The following is a 21,030-nucleotide window of genomic DNA, read 5'->3' as shown; positions in this document are numbered from 1 at the left end:
AGGCACTGAAACTTCCAAGGTCAGTGGGATAATTAGAGTCTTTACTATTAGTGTGAGGAGATATAGGATGGATTGCTTCTTACCTGTGCTGAGACAGACAGCTCTTCACTCCTGTAAGTGATTTCTTTCAATACCTCTGACATCTTCAGAGCAGTCTGCATTGATGTTATGTTAACAACAGAGAGAGTTGTCAGCATCAGCCCTCGGAGCTTGGGATGAAAAGGGATAATTAGGCAAAGGAACAAGATGCTAATTAGGACTGTGAAAGTAGTGCTGTGTATTGACAGCCAGGCTTTGCTGTAAGTTATGCAGTAGAGTAAGGCTCCACAACAAGAATCATTTGAGCTGATATTAGCTCTACTGACAAGATGCCACTTGCCCTAGTAATTATATAATCATGAGTTTTATGTTACCTCCCAGCAGAGAGAATTCATACACTTAACATCCATTAAGAGCAAGGAGAGTTACTTGTGAGAATTTGTACTAATGTATCTGAATTACTGTGTAAATGCCACTTCCAGAGAAAGCAGAGCCATGTGTGATTGATGTTATTCAAATAATGAATCTTAATTGAAGGATACATTCTCTAGATCTCTTCATCTGAGGCACTCAAAGCACTGTACAAATATCAGCTTATGACTGAAACATCAACTGGTGACTAAAATGGACAAAAGAAAATTACCTGCCATCTAGTGCTTTTGGGGGAAATTAGGATATTTATCCCACTGGAGCTGCCATGTTATTGATTTTTAAATTGCTTTGGAAAATCAGGTTTAGATTAACTAGTTTAAATTAATGAAATAACAATTGAGAATTAACTGTTTTGCTGATGAATGATAAAACAAATAATTTATGTAGACAAGTAATGCAAACTAGCTGAAACCAGTGCCAAACACTGAGACAGATGCTAGAAACTTGAAACCTTAATTGATTTCAAGTGGTGATATGTGAGATTTTTATTACTTAGGAGCTGTAAAAGAATATGAAGAGTCCATTATATGACACTGTACTAGCAGAAAGCAAGAGCTTTGCTGACCTCTTTTCGTGTATTTGTCTGTAAAGACATGTTAAAACTTTCCTCCTGGATCTGCTGATTAAGTACAGATGTTACTGACTTGTACAGCTGGAAAAGACTCATGCTGTTGTTCCCATCTTTTAGGATGGTGTTTGCCTTCTCAGATATCACAGCCTGCAGGGTCAGGTTCCCATCCATCATATCTGTAGGTCCAACCTGATGAAGGAATCAGATGTGATCTCAGCATTGCCAAGGCTGTTAAAATTTTCTTTGAGCAGCTTCCATGATCATTTAATGACAGCCTAGATAGAGTGAGACATAAAACTTCATGTTCCTCATTTTAGATGTTTTATTTTTAAGGGCCTGATAAGGGTCTCCTTACTGTGGCACTGGGGAAGAAGCAGGAGTCTTTTGGGGCCTACACAGTGTAATTCCATACTCAGTAAATAGGCTTATGCTGCTCAATCAACGTCCTAACAATTCTTGTAGACTTCTGTTCTAGAAAAAAGGGCAGTGGAAGGTCTTTTGACCTTGAGCACACAGAAGCTCTGTTAGATAGAAAAATGGTAATTATGGCACATTCAGAAGGAAGTTATATATCTAAAACAGGAAGAAGCTCCAAAAGTCAATTATGGGTTAGTTATCAACTTGAGAGTTCTTGAAACTTAAATTCTATCATGTACCTTCACTGAAGCATTTGTTTGAACTCTGTCACCGAAGTTGTTGCTAACAATGATTGTCACATGTAAAATAAAATTATTTTCCTCTTCTCCAAGCGGAAGATAAACTGGGAAGAGTTCAGGATCCGGGCTACAATCCAGGAGAGAATCTGAAATGGGAAAGAAGGGGTCAGACACCACAGAGACACCTCCTGCTCCCTGAGAACAGGGGTCTCAGGGCATGGTTCGTCACGAGCAGTCTCCCTGCAGAGCAGGGCAGGTTGTGCCTTTGCTCTTGTTAGGAGAAGCCGAACACTTCTCCTGGGGACTTACTGGGTGTCTCATAGAAGCAATATGTGAGCTGCCCGCTAGGACTGGAGCGGCCCGAGCGCTCCGAGCCGGGAGCGCTGCAGGAGACTCTGAAGGCGGTGAGCACGGAGCCGTGCCCGGGGCTCACGGCACAGGCGGGGCGGGCGGGCGGGGGCACGGTGCTCACCAGGAACGAGCCCTCGCCGTAGCCTCTCTGGGTCGTGCCTGGCACAGGAGAGAGCGGAGCCTCAGCCAGGGCCGTGCCCCAGCGCTCTGCATCGCTCGGCTGTCTGCTCTGCTACGTGGGCCTAATGAGGAGTGAAATCCTGCTACTGAATAGACCATAAGAGCAAAAGAACTATTTCAAATATGTTAATGTTTGCGTTATAAAGCAAAGTTCTATTATTTGATCAAGCATTTAGTGTAACTTCGTTTCAGGTGAGCCTTAACAAAATTATTAACAGCTTGGAGTAAGGTAACTGAATTTCTCTTGCTGTGCAACACCCGAGAACAAACTTATCATTACTTTAAAGAACTCACATATAAAGTAACACCTTTCAATTTGTGGATTAATTTACCTTCATATTTATCAGCAAGGCTATGCATGTGTGACAACAACATGATGTCATGTCAGCAGAAACTGCCTTAAAGGAGTCTGTAAAATGCTAAAAATCCTGTTAGCCCCTACCTCTTACTTTAATCTGAAAAGCTTCTCCCTGTGTCTGCAAGAAGGAGCTGGGAATTCTCAATACAGATGTGTTGCTTTGAAGCAAATTCAAAGAGTTCTGCTGGAAACCAGTCAGGCCACAGGCTAGAGGGAGGGTTGTAGACTGGAAAATCAGACAGAAAAGAACACATGGCAGTAGAGGCTCTTTGCTGTTTTTCCTGTTGTGATTTATCAGGAGCAGGGTGGCAGTTTGGTGCCTTTCATTATAACCCCTCCCAACCCAGGCACCCCCTTTTCTTGGTCATCACTAGTATTTTCTAAGTATCCACTTGACAAAATATCCCTCTGAGGCCATACGGCCTTGTGGATATTTATTTTTGTGTGTGCAGTATTTCTGACAAATCTGGTGCTCTCACCTTGTTTATGAATGTGTTATCTAAATACCAGTTATAAGATATGGTGTGGGAGTCCTCCTGTCCAGACACACTCAAAACAACTTCATCACTAACATTCACTGGATTGCAGTTTGCCTCACACCTGTAAAGAAGTAAGATGAGAGTTACACATAGTATGAGATGTCTGGGAGAAATTTCATACTTACCTTATGGCATTTATTCCTGTTGTTTCAATGAGGTTGACACAATGAAATGTCCAACACTGGAAGGATGCAGTGCAGTCAAAAACCCTAAAGTGATTCTTGGAAGAATGCATTTCAGTTCATAAAGGGATTGTGTTCAGAAACATTGACTGAAAAATGCAGCAAGGCTTATTGGTCAGTAATTTTTTTAATGGTAAGGTGTAAATGGATTTAGAACAATAAGTTTTCTATACTGTGAGGGTGTTGAACTCCTGGCATGGGTTGCCCAGAGAAGCTATGGATGCTCCATCCCTGGAAGTTTTAAGGCTGGGCTGGATGGAGCTCTGAGTAACTTGATCTAGTGGTATCCCTGCCAATGACTGAGGGTTGGAACAAGATGATCTTTAAGGTCCCTTCCAACCCAAACCATTCTGTGATTCTTTGATTCTATGATTCTGTGATTCTTAAAGTACAATACCACTTTATTATCATTATTATTGGAAACCATGGACTTGCACTATGCTTGTGCAGTAATAGTATCAATCTGTGAACACCAGAGTTTAAAACCAAACCTGATTTCCAGTTGCAGTTCTTGTTTTGCAGTCACATAGAGACATTGCTCATCCTGCCTCTCTTCACTGCCATGGCTTCGGACAGTAATCCTGACCGTCACTGCTGATTTTGGAGGAGGAAGGCAGGAAGGTGGGATTTGCACCTCACTTTGGTTGATTAGGATTATCTGTTGCTTCACACATTCATTCCAGGCAGGCCAACAAGCTCCTGCAGAAACATTTCCTTTATGGTTAGAACAGCATGTTATAAAGGACTTTCCTGCCGTAAGTTTAAGAAAGCTTTATAAACAAATTTCTTGAACACAGTTTAAAGAGTTGGTAATCTGGATTCAGAGTACAGGCTTTTCCAGAGTCATGTATGAGGTCAGGGATAATTATGGGGTTAGAAACAGATGGCTTGAATCCCAATCCTGTTTTCAGTCAGAAATGTTTTTGCATCATGTTTAATGGTAATTATTGCTGTTTTATTGAGACACATGTACTTTGCAAATGCTTAACTGTGTAAGTCACTTGGAACTAGTCCTTGGCTGTGAGAGTGAAGCTTAGGACAGGTAAATCTTGAAAAACTGAGAAACTGAAACCTTTGGGAGAAGACAAAATGGAATACTATGCCATATTATATACCTTAATTACTTTGGTGCCAAAACTAGGGTTGGGTAGAAGGACATTCTTCCTGTACAGTGAGTGGCAAACTTAAAAACCAGGAAACGAAGCATCCTTAAGTCAGATTTTTCAACACTGGATCAGACAACTCACACAACAGTGAGTTTGTTACTCATCAAGTACATGATGGTAAAAAAAGTTTGGGAAATGTACATACCACAGGTCCAGAGAAAACTGGAATTATTGTTGTTGTCTGGCCAGCCAAGTGTAACAGTTGTGAGAGGATCCACATGGCGGCTCGGTTTAATATATATTCTGTGATCCTAAATAAGAAGTAAATGTATCAGTTAGAACACAAACATGTATAAACACACATATATGTTGCTTCTTTATAATGAAAATGGTCTGAAAGTTGAGACCCCAAATCACTGGATGCAGATCTGTAGTTTAAGTGATCTTCCCCTTATCAGAGATAGTATGGAAGTAGAAGCTATGGGAATAGAAGCAGATGGCACAGAAAAATTGTGTGGTAAAATTTTCCCAAATACAGAATTGGTTTTGGAGTGCAGCTCCCATTTTCAAAACTAGGTACTTAGGAAATTAATTCCTATTAAACCTTCACATGTGGACAAAGACTTCTAACCCTCGAGCAGCCATTTGTCTTCTGGTGCATGCCTTTTTTTTCTGAATTGGATACATTGCAGCTATAAACAAAGAGAAGAAGGGGTGGCTGAGCTTGTCTTTCTGTGTACAGAACTGTGATACACTTGGGTTTGGATTAGATTTATATTCCTGTAATGCAATATATTCTTACAGGCAATCTGTAAAGCATGATGGCTTCTTGTGAAGCAGTATATCTCCCACAGCAGATGTCTGTCTGCTAGTGTTACAGTTAAAAACTAGATTTTTAAGATGATAAAATATTCTATCTGGCATTTTTATTATTTAAATTTGGACACCTGCTAGCAACTGGTGCATCATTAACTTCTTAGTTTGCCATAAATTGGAAAATTTTTCATTGCAAAATAATTTAAACACTCCAATACAGAAACAGAAAACACTTGGGAACCATATAAAATATATTAAACTCTACTTGAAGGATCACTCTTCAGAGAGAGGTTTGCATTCATCAAGTAGATGAATTAAAAATTCATCTTGTTTAAATCAATTTAAGCTTCCAAAACTGAATTGTTGTGAAAAGTCAATTTTCTTTAATCTTTTTAATGAATTGTAGATGGAATGCCAGTAAACACATTTGTCTCCAAGACTTGTGTTGTAGATTTTGTGTTAAACCATATGGGGAACAGAACATCTACTCCATAATTTACTGTGCTACAAATACTTCTTTCCCCTGTCTTATACAGTACTTTCACTGGTAAGAAAAAATTCTAGGCAATTTTAAAGAAAGATCCTTAAATAATACTTACATTTTTCTTTTGGATATTTGTTTTGTAGATGCCTTCTTCCTTAGCAGAATCTGTTTAATGCAAAGAAGACCAGAATATTTTAATGCTACCTGTAAATCTTTCAGACACCCTCAGTGAATATGACTTAAATCCACAGGATTTGACTACTGACAGTGTGAAAGATGGGGCTGTAAGAATCAGATTCCAGAGCTGTGATAAACTGCACAGTCAAATAGGTCAAATGGTAACAAGCAGCTCATCACAGACTACAAAGGAGATGATCCTAATTCTTCAAACATAATGGTATGAATCAAAATATATTCACAGAAGGTGATGGAGTTTCATGGATGTACAAAGGAAAATTGATGGAAAGCTCTGAAAAACTTTCAGTACAATTAGTGCTAAGGTTATTTTATTTCTGGTATAATCTGCTCTTGTAAATGTAAGGATGAACCATCTAGAAGCCATTAGTGACAACAATTTATGAGACTGCTGTGATGCAAATATTTTCTGTTTTCAAAGCTATGTCCTGAGCCATAAACTGCACTCATTACTTCTAGGACAAACAGCAAATGTGCAATGTGTTTCATATACAGAGTGATGCTAATTTATGACTACATCAAAGTCTGGGAATCTGCCTTCATCAGGAAGAAGCCTCCACAGAAGTTTTCAGCGCTGTTGCTGGAAGGAAAGCAATTACTACATAAAAACCATAAACACTCCATGAAATGCTCTGATTGCAAAAAGACACTTACGTGGTCAAAGCCAGCAAGGTCAGATTAATGCAATTACCTTTTTTATGGGAACCATTTGCCAACACAGTGACGAATCCAAGATCCAGACTCACATTTGAGAAGGCATTCATGGCCACCACTTTCACTTGGAAAGTACCTAGAGAAGACAAAGGGCCAGTTGAGAGTAGCATGGGCTCAGTCCAACATGTTTGAGGTATAATATACAATTTGTAAAAAAACCCCCTTCTTTTCTGTTAAGAGTTTTCAGGGAGGTTTCTCATGGGTGTCCACTGCTGAAAGGCTTTTCCTGGAATGTTTTCCCCCTTTATCTCAACTTCCTAATAACCCAGCTGTCCCTTTCCTAGCCCTTGTCATGCTATTCTTTGTCAGCTGACTATGATATTATCACACAGGAAACTAGAAGTGTACAAACACTTGAGGAGAAATGAGTTTAGGCATCTTGAGACAGCAGCTATCTTGTTTGAATATTTCTGCCTATGGGGAAAGGATGTTCAAATGGGTACAGGGAGAACAAATATAACTTCAATATTGAATAATTTTAAAATATGAAATGAAATCATAATTGGCTTCTAATGTTTCCACTTCGGCATGGGGTTGGAATAGCTCATTAAAGGTGGAAACTTCTCTATCTTCTGCCACTGTTAATTAACTCTTAAGCACAATCTGCCTAATTCCACATTTTAAAGGCCTTGACTGTGTAATAATGGAAGGATAATATTACTAAAATGTTTATTCATAATTAATTCCAACAAAAGTTGTGCTGGAAACAGGTAGAAAAATTACACATTTCTTTGTCTTTGACTACTGAGAACTCCTCAGATTATGAGGAGTAAAATGCAGAGCAGTCTAAACTTGAAACATTATGAACAAACAGGAGGAAAACACTTTGCTATTCAAGAAAATGTCCTCATTTGTACTTCAATCAGACGGTGCCATGAAAAAATAAACCCTATGTCTTTCAACTATGTCAATTCCATTGCAAGAATCAGGTGAAGCCTTGCTCTGAGTCTGCATATGCAGACACATTTGTCAGCTCCGTTTTTTAGCTCACTTACATAGGACTGTGCTGTTCATCCTGCTCTGCAGACTGAGTTTGAGCAGCCAGAAAAGCTGCCAAATTCAGCTGTACATTACTGTCACCAGGATGCTGTGACTCTATATGTGACCTGTACTCATCTGTGATGTCCTGGAAGCACAGGAGGTGTCAGTGTGCCGTACCTTCTGACGGAGCAGGAACGCTGTACGTCTGCAGCTCCCCACGAGGGCTGTCTGCTCTGTGACAGTGGGTTTGGTTGGATCCAATCACCTCAAACATCAGCTGCTCTGGGGCACCATGGGACACAGAGACATTCACCTCCAAATCCTCCCCCAGCTGCAGAGTGTGGGAAGCTACTGCAGCCTGAATCCCAGATACTGGTTCAATTAAATGAACAGCAATACTCCTGGAGATCTCTGATGGCGTCGCGTTCCTCGATGCTCGGATTTCCAGCCAGTGCATCCCTGGGCCTATCAGCTTTTGGGAAGCACTGTTGAGTGTCAGGTTATGGGGGACAAGACCTTCCTCTGCACTGGATTCAGTCAGTGTCATGTTATCTGCTAACATGCTGTAGGTTACTCCATTGCCTGCAAACACACAGATGAAAATTTCTCACAGCTTGTACAATAGGCCAACAAATTCCAGCTGCTTTGTGCAGCATTCCAGTGTTTATACAGGAATCACAGGAACACTGCAGCAATGCAATCATTTTTAATAAAGTCACTTAAGGTGACTTAATGAAAATCTATCACGTGTTTTCTGCTGGGAATGTTTTGAGAAGAGAATTCAAACATACACTACTGAATTTTGGTTTTTTTCAGCACACAAGCTTTGAGGAACTTGAAGGGAGAAAGAAATGTACACCAGCAAATGTGTCCAGCTCAGAGTGGAATCCTCTTACTCTAATCAGAGGAGCATTTCCATGAATTTCTAACTTCAAATACAGAAATATTCTGACTGGCATAATGTGGATTTTTGTGACCAAAGTTATGCTTGTGCTGTCAGCTTTGGCAATAAGAAAAAATGCTTTATACTTATGCTTTAGGTGGTGAAATATCTCTGAGAAAGAACTCCTTCAGTAGAACTGAGGGAATTAAATTGCAGGAATACAACAATTAGAGGGAAAGCATTCACTAAAAAGAAGGATTATTTTGCATAATAAAAATCCCGCTTCTATCCCATGGATGGCAATAATATTTCCCCTTCTCTTTAAATCATGCAGAGAAATTATCCTCACCTCCACTGAGCTGAACTTGGATCCACAACACCTCCCCATACAGGGTACGGCAGTGGGAGCTGTTCCCTGTTTCATACTGGCTGTAGCACCCAGAAATGCTGAGCTGATCCACCTGATCTTGAACAGTCACCTGCCTCTGTGCCATCACGTGCCACTCGCTGGTGGTGCACTCCACAAAAACTGTAAACTCCCCAGCAGAGGAGTACCTGTATGTGAGGTTGCTGACCAGTCTAGAACAGAAAGAGAACAGCTGCCTCCTGTGGAAGACCATCCTGGGAAATCCTTCACCTTACCTGACAACACATGCCCAAATTTCATTCATTCAAATGTCATTCCTACCATTAAGACAAAATCTGATTATTAAATGCAGCAAAAAAAAAAAAAATCTATTGATATTATATTGATCTATTAAAGACAGGATTTTTATGCAATTAAAACAGAAGAAAAAATTACAGAATTTCCTTGATATATTTTAATTGTTACCAAAAAACACTCTTTAAACTTAAGGGAATAATATTTGCTTGTAGTTTGGCAATTGCTGACATGTTTTCAGTAATTTTGAGTCTTAAGATCTGGAATAAATATTCCTGGAAACAGGAAAAACTTGTTATAATAGAAGAAAGATTGTTGTTGGCAGCTTAATGTAAAATTTTTTATTGATTTCAGAACAGATTTTTGCAATATCCAAGTCTCTTGTATGTATGTTCTATTATTAAGCTATCTAGTTTTTAACATCTCATTTATGAGACTTGGCACATTCAATACAGGGCAAGCAAAGAAAAGTACTTGTCTGAAATGAATGCAATGAAAAGTGTTTGTCTGAAGAGAAATGAAGGCTATTTCTTACGTTAGAGGGTAGTAAGGATCAATAGTGTAACCATCCCCAGTGCTAATGGTACAGGAAAGGTTCCCAGAGTATGGTGAGAGCAGCCAGTTCAAAGTGACCGTGATATTTTCAAAGACAAAACATGTGTCTGTCATAACCAGCTGCAGACCTGCAAAGCAGAATGACAGAATTCAGTGCCAATATTTGTCTACTTTTCTTACAAAATTTAATTAATTTTCAGGCATTGAGAGCCAGCTTGCTCCAAACTACAGCTGGTACTACTGCTAATTTTTGTGCATTAGTGGTGTGACAGAGAGCTGATTCTTTTCCATATCTACTGGTCAAGATTCTTGTTGGAACATCATTTCATCTAAATTTGTTTTATGTGTCTGAATTTCTGGGCTTTGTATTCTACCAAAACCCCTCAGTTAGGACAGGCAATCCACATTTTTGTGCCTATTTTTAGTGATCACCAGTATTCCGATTTCTTCCCTGAGGATGGAACAATGATAAATTTTAAGATAAATATCATTGGTCACAGTGTTACAGCAAAGAACAGCACAGGGTTTTGGTGTGGACAGCCCCCCTCCCCTCCCCCTTACCTTTTTTGCAGTGGTATTGAATAGACAAATAGCTTCCCAAAGCTGGACAAGGATCTCCAAAGAAAGTGCCATCTGCTGCCACCTGGCAGGCCTGCAGACCATGACACTGGCCTAGAAAGGGAGAATTTCAGATCAGCAAGTGGTTTTTGCCTTTACTGTCACTACAGCTCAGATGAAAGATGATTGAGAAACAAAGAGGGCAGGAAGACCAATATCACGTCTCTGATTTCTAGACAAATTTCCACATCACTTTGACTTTAGTGTGTTACTTATCGTGTGGCATTTCTTAACACCAACTCATTTTATTGGAACAAAGCTGAATTTGAAAAGGTACCAGAAAAACGCTTATGTATTTTGTTTCATTTTGGCTGGAAGCCCTAAGAATCATCCTGGGGAACAGGCCACAGTCACTGTTTAGTCTCCAAGCCCTTGGCTCCAGCAGGGTGGGTGCCTGACACGTGGCAGACAGCAGCAGGCTCCTCCTGCCCTTGTATCCCCATGGGCATCAGCCTTTTCACCCCCCCTGGTTTGGAGTTATGTTTGTCTGGATGTGCTGCCTTCCATCTCTGTCAAACCTCGTGTATCCCACTGAATTTGTTACAGGTATCAGTGTGCTCACATATTTTCTTCCTACTGTGAGAACCAGGCACACCCTTGTCCTTCATTTGCTCCTCCCCTCTTCTGAATCTTTGCTTCTAACAAAATCCCTCCTTTCCATCCAGCCTCCTGTAGCAACATCCTCCCTGTCAGGAGTTCTCTGTGATTCCCTTCATTTTAGGAATAATCCACTTTCCCACCTGCTAACCCTACTGGAATACAGGATAAAGTATTCGAGGGATTTTGGTACACTCTGTTTCTGACAAGCAATACTGTAAGACACCACCTGCCACTTCATCCTTGACACTGATCCAGCTGCAGCCTTCATCTGTTTCAAACTGGAGAGGAGTCTCTGGCACACAGTAGTGAGGGGTCTTCCGCCCGTAGAAGCTCTCTTCAACTTGAATAACTTCTCCTGATCCACACTGTACAGTGGCATTGTAACTATCACAAGCAATGCTCTGGCCAGAATCTAACAGGAGAAAAAACTCCAAATATTACCTTTTTGAATTTCTGAAAAATCCTGCTACAATTCTATGTCATGTTAATTTTGTTTTGTTAGTCTTTCTTCCCTTTTCTCCCTTTTAAGCTGAACAATTAAGAAAACAGAAGGAAATTACAAAATAATTAAATATTTTTATTTTTAAGTCATAATTAATAGATTTATGTTTTTACTGCCTTAGAACACTGAGGACATTTTAAATAATCAAAAATATTTTAATTATAAAAATAGTATTTTTGTGGAAAACTCTTAGCATTTGTTTGTCCTGAAATACTGGAATGTTTAAAATTACTCCTTACTTCTGAAAGAGATGTATGGATTGCATAATATTCAGGTAATTGCCTTGGAGAATAGTTTGCATATTAAGTATGGGAGCTGATCTCATTTCTGCTACAGAGACTCCTTTGTTCCTGTGTGATATTTGACTGACTTCATTCAACAGGACTGCTCAGATGGATAAGGTCATAGCTCTAAATGCATATACCTCATTCTTTGATTAATCTGGGACAGTTAATTATCTTTCAGAATTCTTAGTATCGTGTAGTAATCAGGATGCTTAATACCCTGAAGAGGAGGATGTGAATAACTGCTCTCATATGGGAGTATTGCAAAAGGATGTTTTTGTTTCAGCTGCCCCAGGTTTAAACACATTGTCCTCCCGTTGTTGTTTGGATCATTCTCCACAAGCCCCTTGATTAACAGTGCCAATGTGTGCACACTGCAATAATTGTGTGCTATTGTTATTTAAAGGCTAAAGCTAAGCCTGGCTGTAACTATAGCAACATGATCAGTTTGCAGATTAGATCTCTCTAAATAAGCTTGAAAAATAACTTGCTGGTAAATTCTAGTATGGACTATTATCTCATGCCTTTTTTTGTTCTCCCTATGAAGATTTCTCACAGTATTCGCTGTCTCACACTTTTACATGGAAAGATGCACAAAACTTGGTCTGTGTTTCTAGGTACAAACCCTGGTTTGATACAATAATAAACTGCTAACCTACAGAGCACCAAATGGTAGAATTACCTCGATCTGGTCTTGGTTTCCTGGGTAGAGGAATGATGAATGTAGTGTAGGATATTGTTGCTCTTTGAATTTAATGGGCTCTCAGTCAGATCCTATGGTAACAGATGATAGTTTCCTTACAAACAGACAGTTGTCTACCGTGGTTGGAATGGAAAAATAATTTTAGTCTGTTTTTGCAGGGAAAATAAGCTTAAGGGATTGTGCTGTCTGCCAGTTTCCTCTCCCCCAGTCATTTTTAATGTTAGTCATCTTCAGCTTAATTTGATGTATAGATATAAACCTCCAACACCCTAAAATTTGATTAAATGCAGTATCTAGGGAGAAGAGAAAGAGCTACATCAATGCCTCTTCGAGGAGTAGGAATTATAAACCTATGTTTGCCTATTCTGGGACATGAAATTCAAATGGCCAGCACATACAGCTGGAGCTCTGGAGCAGCTGCAGGGGAGGGAGCTGAGACAGTGAAAAGTATCTGCAGAGGTGGGACATGGTGGGGATATGAGAGTGAACTGGGAGTGCTGAGGAGGAGGGGAGGCAGGGGATGCGGAACAGAAAATCAGGATAGGAAACAAAACTTTATTAGCTTTGCTTACTGCAGAACAACTTGTTATTTATGTCAGTAGTAGTAGGCTGCTGGACAGGGCAGTAGCAGGTCTAGGGCTTGTGGAAACCTGTACTTGCATACTTGACTGGAAGCCTTTTTATATTAGTGAGCCCACAGCTAGACTGACCTTCCAGAGCTTGTGACCCCAGTTCTAGCTGCAGTTAAAAGTACTCTTGTGCAAAGTGTGAGGAACACAAATTCCCCTCGTATCTATATGTTGAAATCATTCATTTCCAGAACTGTTTGTTCCAAGTCACAATTTGAGGGACACAAGGTCTGTGGATTTTCTGTCTGAGCACAGGAAGTACAGGTTCCTGTTTGCTTCCTTAACCTGGGGAAAACCTTGAACTTCACCTGATGGAGGGGTCTGAGAAGAAACAAGAAAAACTTGCTCTCACTTTTGCTCACTCCAGGCTGCAAGGAGTGGTGCCTCTGGAAGCCTGCCAGTATTTTTGCTGCAGTAACGAATGGAAATTTTTCTGGCACACATTAATGAGTGCTTTTACAGGGCAGCCACACATCCCACCTAGCTCAGGTGCCGTGGTGTTGTGGGAGTTTATTCTTGCAGCCGTGTTTTAACCTAGCCAGCTTATATCCACTGAGGATGTGGACAGCTAAACATTAGATTCACTCTCAGATCCATTTCTATTTTATCAACCCTGTGCTGGAACCCTGGGCCTAAATGTCTGGTTGCTGAGCACCTACATCTCCCAGTGACCTGTGTGTTCTTCCTTCTATGGATCAGATCTTATATTAGCACACTGCAAAAGGAGCACCTGCTAGGGTTATATGGCTTTTTACTTGTTCACATTCAGTAGATTCATTTCCTAGCTACTTTGAAAGCAACAAGGCAGCTTATGCCCCATTGTGATCACGGCACTCTCATTTCACTGTTCCAGCTGCTGTGTATCTTACCAAACTCGCAAATGAAGTAAAATTCCTGGCTGCAATTTTCAGTCACGCCCCACTGATACTTGGCATTCTTCAGGATGTACCCACACGTGGATGAGAAGGGAGAGGGCTGATCCTTGTACCATTTACTGTAGCTTATGTTTGAAGTGTCCAGCCAAGTTATTGACCCTGTGAACAGAGAAATTGTGTCCTGAATGTTTGTTTTCCACAGTAAAACAATTAGAACCTGCAGAGCAGGACTGTAGCTCTGCTCCTTACTGAAGCAGAGATGGTTCAGTCTGGGTAAGGATTTTCAATTACATTTTATATTGAACCTGATACAATCATGAAAAGAGATACTGCCACTTCCACCTGTGCTCCTAGCCTCAAGATTTCACCATTTCCCTTGCATCAGACATTGCAGCACTTCCTGGTGGGATGAATTGGCTTCCACTGGAGACTTTATGCAGCACATTTGTTTCACTGGGTCAGCAACCTGGTCTCATTCACCATGTGTTCACACAACCACAAGATCCAAAGGAAAGGGTAGTAACATGCAACAAGGAAGTGAAGCAGGCAATTAAACACCTTAATCTAAATCAGAAGATACAGCAGCAAAAGACAGAGGCTTTTCAGCAGATATCTACAAAGGCACTGCATTTTTACCATGTTAAGAAAGCATTGTGAGCTGATACAATTTTAAAGACATGATTTAAAAACCACCTACCTTCAGTAGTTTCATTCAGCAAGGAGTTTGAGATCAGTCCTATCCACCATTCCTGGTCCTCAGCAATATGTTTTTGCAAGAACTCTTGAGTGTCCTCATTTTGAATAAAGACAAGGTGCCCTCCTCCTCTCTCACACCAGCTCTGGGCACTTGTGAAGGTTTGCTGGAGTCTAACAAACTCATAGCATGAATGGTTGAAAGCTTGCTGGTACTTTGAACAAGGTATTCCTTCATCAGTTGCTTCCTCCACAGCCAAGCACACAGCAAGAGAAATCAGAACTGTGACCCCCAGCCACATTCTCAGCTCAGTGCTGTGCATCACACTCATCTTGCTTTCCAGGGCACCACTCCTTTTGATGCCTTCTTCAAAAGCTTGAGATATCCTTGTCACATCATCAGCATTTCTCCTTCTTCTTTGCTGTTTTCCATAACAGCAGCAATAGAGCATGGAACAGAACAGAACTTCTAATATATAATTGTGATTGCGTCTGGGGGGTGCTGTGCTGATGCTAAGCCCCTGCAATGGCCCTTGTGAGCTCTATTGTACAAATGTCACATCACTTGTGAGATCAGTTTGAGGAGAAGACTTTAAATTATTGCTTTCCTCATGAACAGAGAAGATAAGGTTGATATATGCTACTGTTGAACACATGGAAAAGTGAGATAAAGCTCCTACATCAAAGGCTTCATTGTGTGAACATTAAAGTTGGGAGATCTTTACAACAGCAAAGAGATACAATAGTGAGAATAAGAAAAATGAGAAACACAAGGAGTTATGGGATGGGAAAACACACTGCTTCTCTAGATATATTTAATTGGTCTGGATCGCTTTATATGTAATAATTATTGTTTGACGTACTTCTTTTAGATGCTAATGTAATGTCTACAATTATTGTATCATATCCATCCTGCCCTCCTGTTTATGCATGTGCAGATTCATCTCAGCTGTTCCAAGTAAGCTTGATTTTGAGCTGTTGTGTCTGCTTAGAATTCTACACACCAGGTGAAGTGCTCCCATCATCCCTTAAAAGATAAGCTGCTCAACTATTTGGAGCTACAGTATTTATATTGCTGGGAGGCAGAAGAGAAGGCCATAACTTAAACCAATGATTTAGGAAAGATGAAAATATTGCCTTAATCATCAGAACTACTTGAGAGCTCTATTTGCACATTCCAAAGGCTGCTGATGGACTTTGGGAAGCAAGCCCAGCTACATTTAGGAGCCGAAATCTCTAAATGCATTGCAACTTCCTTATAAAAGATATCCATCAGGTTTACAAAGCCACCAGCTTAGTAGAAGCACAGTACAAATGAGGATTTTAGCTATTGTGATCCTCCTGTCCTTGGCATTAACTCCTTTGAGCTTGATGCCATTATTATTAATTTATACCACTAACCCAAAACCGAAAGAACATGCACTTATATTTAGACATGGGTCAGTGAGCCAGTTACCATGGCACAGAGGACTCTGCGGTGTTTGCTGGATTCCTGCGCTGCAGAAATGCCTCCTGCACTGCACTGCTGGGCTGAAGGCAGTGCCCATCCCTGCAGAGTGCCAGTGCAGCTCCAAAGCTTTCTGCCAAAGTCAAATGCAAGCACTGCATCCAGTCAACATCCAAGACTGAACTTCAATCCCAAGACCTTTCTGGACCTCCTGTTTATGGCTGTCTTGTTCTGCTGGACAAAGCAAGACTATTATCAGACTATTATTTCAAGATAAAGTTAGTCAGAAAGTGTTTAATGGGTAGGAAAATGGTGGGGGATGAGAGGAAAGAAGAAAATACAGTATGTTGGATGTCTTCCTTCTCACCACACCTGTAAATCAAGAGTTCAGCTATGGAACCCTTGGAGCAGATCCCACATGAATTTCTGACTGATTAATAGGGAGAGCTTATGGAGCAGCTAAGATGTGAATATTTGGACTGGATTTCCCAGCTCTGGAGAAGGCCAATCCATATTCTAATTAGCTAATTGGCCCAGACACCCATCCTTTTCCTGGATGAGACTGTAACTATGATTATCAGCTGCTTCTGTTGCGGGTGTCTGCAAATTAGGAGTCCCTTTCAGGCCCCATACAAAACTTCACAAGCTTCAGCTTGGGAACACACAATCTAAGTGTTTAATATTCAAACTGTTGCAGCAGTCAGAGCTGAGGGCAGCTGCTCTTCTGTTAGTTGGCCACTGTATGTTTGCATGACGCTTTCTCCAGACTCCCTGCTTCTTCTCCCTTGCTTTCTTGGCAGTCCTGCTGACTTGCCAGGCTTCACAGCAACTGGCATCCAGCCCTCCCACTTTGTCCTTCTAGATATGAAAAACACAGCCTGTTTCTGAAAGCACAGGCATGATGAAGGAGACTGTACTTAAATGTACTGGCTTGGTGATGCAGACATTTCCAGTAGGAGCTCACTTTTGTGATGACTGTCTTTGGTAGTGTTGTCCAGTTCTTTCTCTGCTACTGGAAATCTGACTACATGAACATACTAAAAATGCCAGGGCTGAGGGTGCCACAGGCTCTCCCCTGTGAATCTGCTCCAAAGGCATTGAAGTTACAGGAAGTCTTGTCTCTGGCTTTGATGGATTTTGAAATAGACCCTGAAAAGAACAAATAATGTTTGGAAATGTCTACAAATAAAGCCAAGCTCTCCAAGTGAGTCTACTGTTGGCAATTTCTATAGCAATGTGCATTTTTTTCCTAATCTACGGTTGCTATAAGTTACTCTTCAGCTGCCTGCAGCAGATGGAGAGTGGAAGAAAGACAATTTCCCTTTTTGGCGGTTTGTTGACTTTTTATACTTTAGTGCAGGAAAGCATTCTGTCAGTTTATTCTGTTTACCACAAGATTGAGAAAAGCATTTACATGAAAAAAAATACTGCATTTAAAGCATCAAAATTAGCAGCTGGGGTCTTCAGGAAGAGAGAAACTTCTGAAAACTCTTTTCACTCATAAGTGAGAACTCACTTGATGTCAAGTGAACAGTGCTCCTTGAACTTACCTTCTTGTGGGAAACATGTCTTTTGCATTCTTCCTCAGCAGAAAGACATTTTTTTTAAACAGCTTTCTTATGCCAGAAGTCATTGACTTTGGAGTGGTCCTGTTCTGTACTCCAGTGCAGATCACAGATCACAGCTGCATCATGACAGCCTGAGAACGTCCTGTGATTCAAACTGCAGCACTGCAGAATAGCTTGACAATCCATAATAGAGACCAGAAAGTGCTAGATTTGAAGAATTAAGGAAGTGAAGAGCTGCCAAAGAGAAAGAATAAATCACACCCCTGTTCATTTTGGCTGTTGTTCATTTGCCTTGAGGAAGAACAAGCAAATATACTCTCTATAGAGGAAGATTTTACCCTCTTTACATTCCTGAATATTACTGAATGTGATACACAGATTTTTATCAGGAATATAAACATCTCTGTGTTCTATTAATTGAATAAACATAAATGGAAAACTGATTTCTATTACTTTGACTTTGAGGTAGAAAAAAGATTATTTTCAGGTATCACGAACTTGAGACAAGATTATGAGTAGTCCATTTTACTGTGTCATGTAAACTTCTGCAATGTGAAGAACATTGTTACCCTGATAGGTAGGAAGTACTGAATCCTGAGCAGACTCTACACCTACACCTTCCATCTCTTCAGCTGGCTTTAAAAATGCCCATTTGCCAATTAGTTTAAGAAGGTGGGTCACAACCCCACTTCCTTCCTTGCTGCTCTCCTGTGCTGCTTTTCCTGATGGTGAGACCCAGTTATTGCTGACTGAAAAGGGTTTGGTCTTGTTGTTGCTTCTACTGTCTAATTTTCCATGAGGCAACACACTGAACTTACCAGTGATCCCTGCCAAGTTGCAATTTTGATGCTATCTTGTTTATAAAAACAGGGAAAACAATTCTTATCTGTACAGGGCGCAATAATTAAATTAGACGTTATGCCTGGCATGATGGGGTCAGGATAAAGATGAGTAGGATTACATTCAGGAGCTGTTGGTTTGAACATAATTTCTGTTTATAGGATGTGTATGGTTACCTGGATAAGTCACCTGGATAAGTCCCTGACAATCTTCTCATAGGAACTGTCCCGTTGGAAGTGTCTGGCATTGCCTTTAGGCTCATAGCTGGCCTTCCCTCACTGCCACAGCTGATGCCTCAATCCCTGCCTCTTTCCCAGATATTTCCTCTGTGTTATTACCTTTCAGAGCAGAACTTTGACTGTTAGGAAGACAGGGATAGTGGGCCCCATAAGAACATTTATTGAGCTGTGGTTATCAATGGCCAAATGGAGCCCCAAGTTCACACAGAAAGGAGCAGAACCTGATGACTCCTCACGTGTCCTTGTGATCATGTCTGACTAAATGGCACAATTCAGATCTGCCATTCCCTTAATTTCTTAATTAGAGAACTGTTCAAAGCATTATATGTGCCCTCTTTGAGTTAAACATTAACTAGAAGATACAAATGGACTGAACTTTGCCCAGCACACACAGAGGTAAAATAAGTTGCTTGTATCTGAATTTACAGCCATCATTTACAGCCATTGTCTGTAGTCTCTCCAGATTTCCCTAAGTGTAAAATTGGCCAGACTTCTAAGGTGTTTCAGTTTCCACCTCTTGTTTGTTTTATTTATTTTGGTTACACATTTTTCTTCTGCTAATTATGAGCTATTTCAGAGTTTACAGGGCATGGAAACAGAGAGGGAAGAAAGCTCTGTTACAAGTTTTCATTGATAATGTCTCTTACGAGTAGATATCCAACAGCTTACAAAAGAGATCAGTTTCACAATCCCCATAATGAGAGGACTGGAGGCCCAGCAGCCTCTCTGTCCAAGAACACTGTTTTTGTGTTAAGCCCTCTGTTGCCATTTACTAAAACTAGAAAGCAGTCCTTTTGAGTTTTTGTTTATGTTCCCCCAAAGATGTACACTAGGCTACCAGGTAGGATAGAGTGCCTCAACATTAACTTCTGTCTATTATCCCATTTCTACAGCTTCAGTCATGGAAGTGAATGACAACCTTCCCATTGTCATTCTGCCCACTTGAAAACACATGACTGAACTGTATAATTTACATATTAAAACATGTAAATAGGGATGTTGAAAGGTGCAGATAAGGTTATAGAAGTCTTACAGAGAGGAAGCTGATGCGGGTATTGTGGTTGTTTATTTGTTTTAAGGTCTAGTGTTTAAATATTTGGGCATTATGATCACTGGGCAGGTTCAGTCTGATGGATCCCAGTATGGGTAGGCCAAGAATGCCTCAGCACTTGAAGAGTTTTCATATTAAGTTACATCATATAATTATTCTAATGTACAATTCAATATTTCTCGTGATAGGTAATAAAACTATGGCTGTAAAAAAGCAATACTTTTGTTTATCTAAGAAATTGTGAAATCCCACAAAAATCTCCCCCTCCCCAAAATTAAGATCTTATAAAGGAAATTAAAATCTCACAAACCCGGTTATTTTTGTCCAAATAATGAGTAAAACAGTATATGATCAAAAGAGTGTTGACCCAAATAATATCTGGTCAGAATAATATAGAGCAACTATTGTTATTTAGATTTGAACAAACTACATAAATAATTTGTGTTTGTAATTATATCTGGACAGTGCAAGAGACATTTCTCTAAATAGTCTGGTGGCAGTTTTGTGAAATGACATCATACCAATAAAAGAGTATTTAACAAAGATAAGAACTTGTGTTTCTAGAAAGTGAGATAGCAATCAGTGTTATTTCAGCAAGAACAACTCCTAAGTTCATATCAGTTTTACTACTGGAGTTTTATTTGGTAGTAATAGATAACTGTTGATAGCTGAAAGTTCTCAGCACAGCTTAAAGTCATATATGCCAAGTCAATTTGACCTTTGTTAATGGGCTTTAATTAAAACTCAATTTCTATAAGCAAAGGATTGAGATTAAAATTAATTAAGTAAAATAGAGATAAGGAATTATATTGGTCTCTCTGTGATTTATAAGGCAATAATTTGCTTCTTGCTAAGTGAACCAGAAGTACAAAGGTAGGCACACAGCAATTACATTATTCTTCTAAAAATGCAGTTAACAAGCTCTGTTGCCTTGGAAGGCTTTGTTTTGATTAACCACAGAGATTACACCCAAAATGTAACCCCCAGCCTTCAAAAATGTCTTCATGGCCCTTTTAAAGTCTGGGAGAGAAGCTGAGGGCACGCAGAGACTGGAGGGAAGCGAAACTGAGAAAGAGCCCAAGAGGAAACAGCTTGTGGCCTTCAGCACAGTTTAGAGAAGGAAATGTAGTGAAGCAAATCTGTACATGGTGGGGAGCTGGTGACTTCAAAAATGTTGTCATGAGAGATGGATAGAGAGAGGAAACTGTGGAGAGAAATGTGAGATTTGACTGGGGGAAGATTTATATTTGAAGTGTTTTGCAACAAGAAGTAACTTTA

At 40.2% G+C, this 21,030-nt stretch overlaps 1 protein-coding gene across 1 annotated transcript in view; it reads right to left on the bottom strand.

Moving 5' to 3' along the window:
• PKD1L2 (polycystin 1 like 2) overlaps positions 1 to 21,030 on the bottom strand; it is a 43,803-nt gene that overhangs the window by 20,894 nt on the left and 1,879 nt on the right. Inside the window, exons 2-19 of the mRNA XM_033517279.1 lie at positions 14,612 to 17,856; positions 13,909 to 14,073; positions 11,148 to 11,333; positions 10,265 to 10,375; positions 9,684 to 9,831; positions 8,837 to 9,066; positions 7,782 to 8,186; positions 6,601 to 6,699; positions 5,830 to 5,879; positions 4,620 to 4,725; positions 3,800 to 4,007; positions 3,030 to 3,187; positions 2,666 to 2,941; positions 2,562 to 2,581; positions 2,008 to 2,281; positions 1,699 to 1,844; positions 1,037 to 1,231; positions 84 to 209 (exon numbers count right to left, since the gene is read on the bottom strand). Coding sequence (XP_033373170.1) covers positions 84 to 209; positions 1,037 to 1,231; positions 1,699 to 1,844; positions 2,008 to 2,281; positions 2,562 to 2,581; positions 2,666 to 2,941; positions 3,030 to 3,187; positions 3,800 to 4,007; positions 4,620 to 4,725; positions 5,830 to 5,879; positions 6,601 to 6,699; positions 7,782 to 8,186; positions 8,837 to 9,066; positions 9,684 to 9,831; positions 10,265 to 10,375; positions 11,148 to 11,333; positions 13,909 to 14,073; positions 14,612 to 15,059 — 3,351 coding nt within the window. The 5' untranslated portion in view covers positions 15,060 to 17,856. The remainder of the gene's footprint in view (positions 1 to 83; positions 210 to 1,036; positions 1,232 to 1,698; positions 1,845 to 2,007; positions 2,282 to 2,561; positions 2,582 to 2,665; positions 2,942 to 3,029; positions 3,188 to 3,799; positions 4,008 to 4,619; positions 4,726 to 5,829; positions 5,880 to 6,600; positions 6,700 to 7,781; positions 8,187 to 8,836; positions 9,067 to 9,683; positions 9,832 to 10,264; positions 10,376 to 11,147; positions 11,334 to 13,908; positions 14,074 to 14,611; positions 17,857 to 21,030) is intronic.

This window comes from Parus major, chromosome 11 (assembly GCF_001522545.3).
Source record: "Parus major isolate Abel chromosome 11, Parus_major1.1, whole genome shotgun sequence".
In the NCBI taxonomy this organism is placed as follows: Eukaryota; Metazoa; Chordata; class Aves; order Passeriformes; family Paridae; genus Parus; species Parus major.
This window is presented reverse-complemented; position numbering and strand designations above follow the sequence as displayed.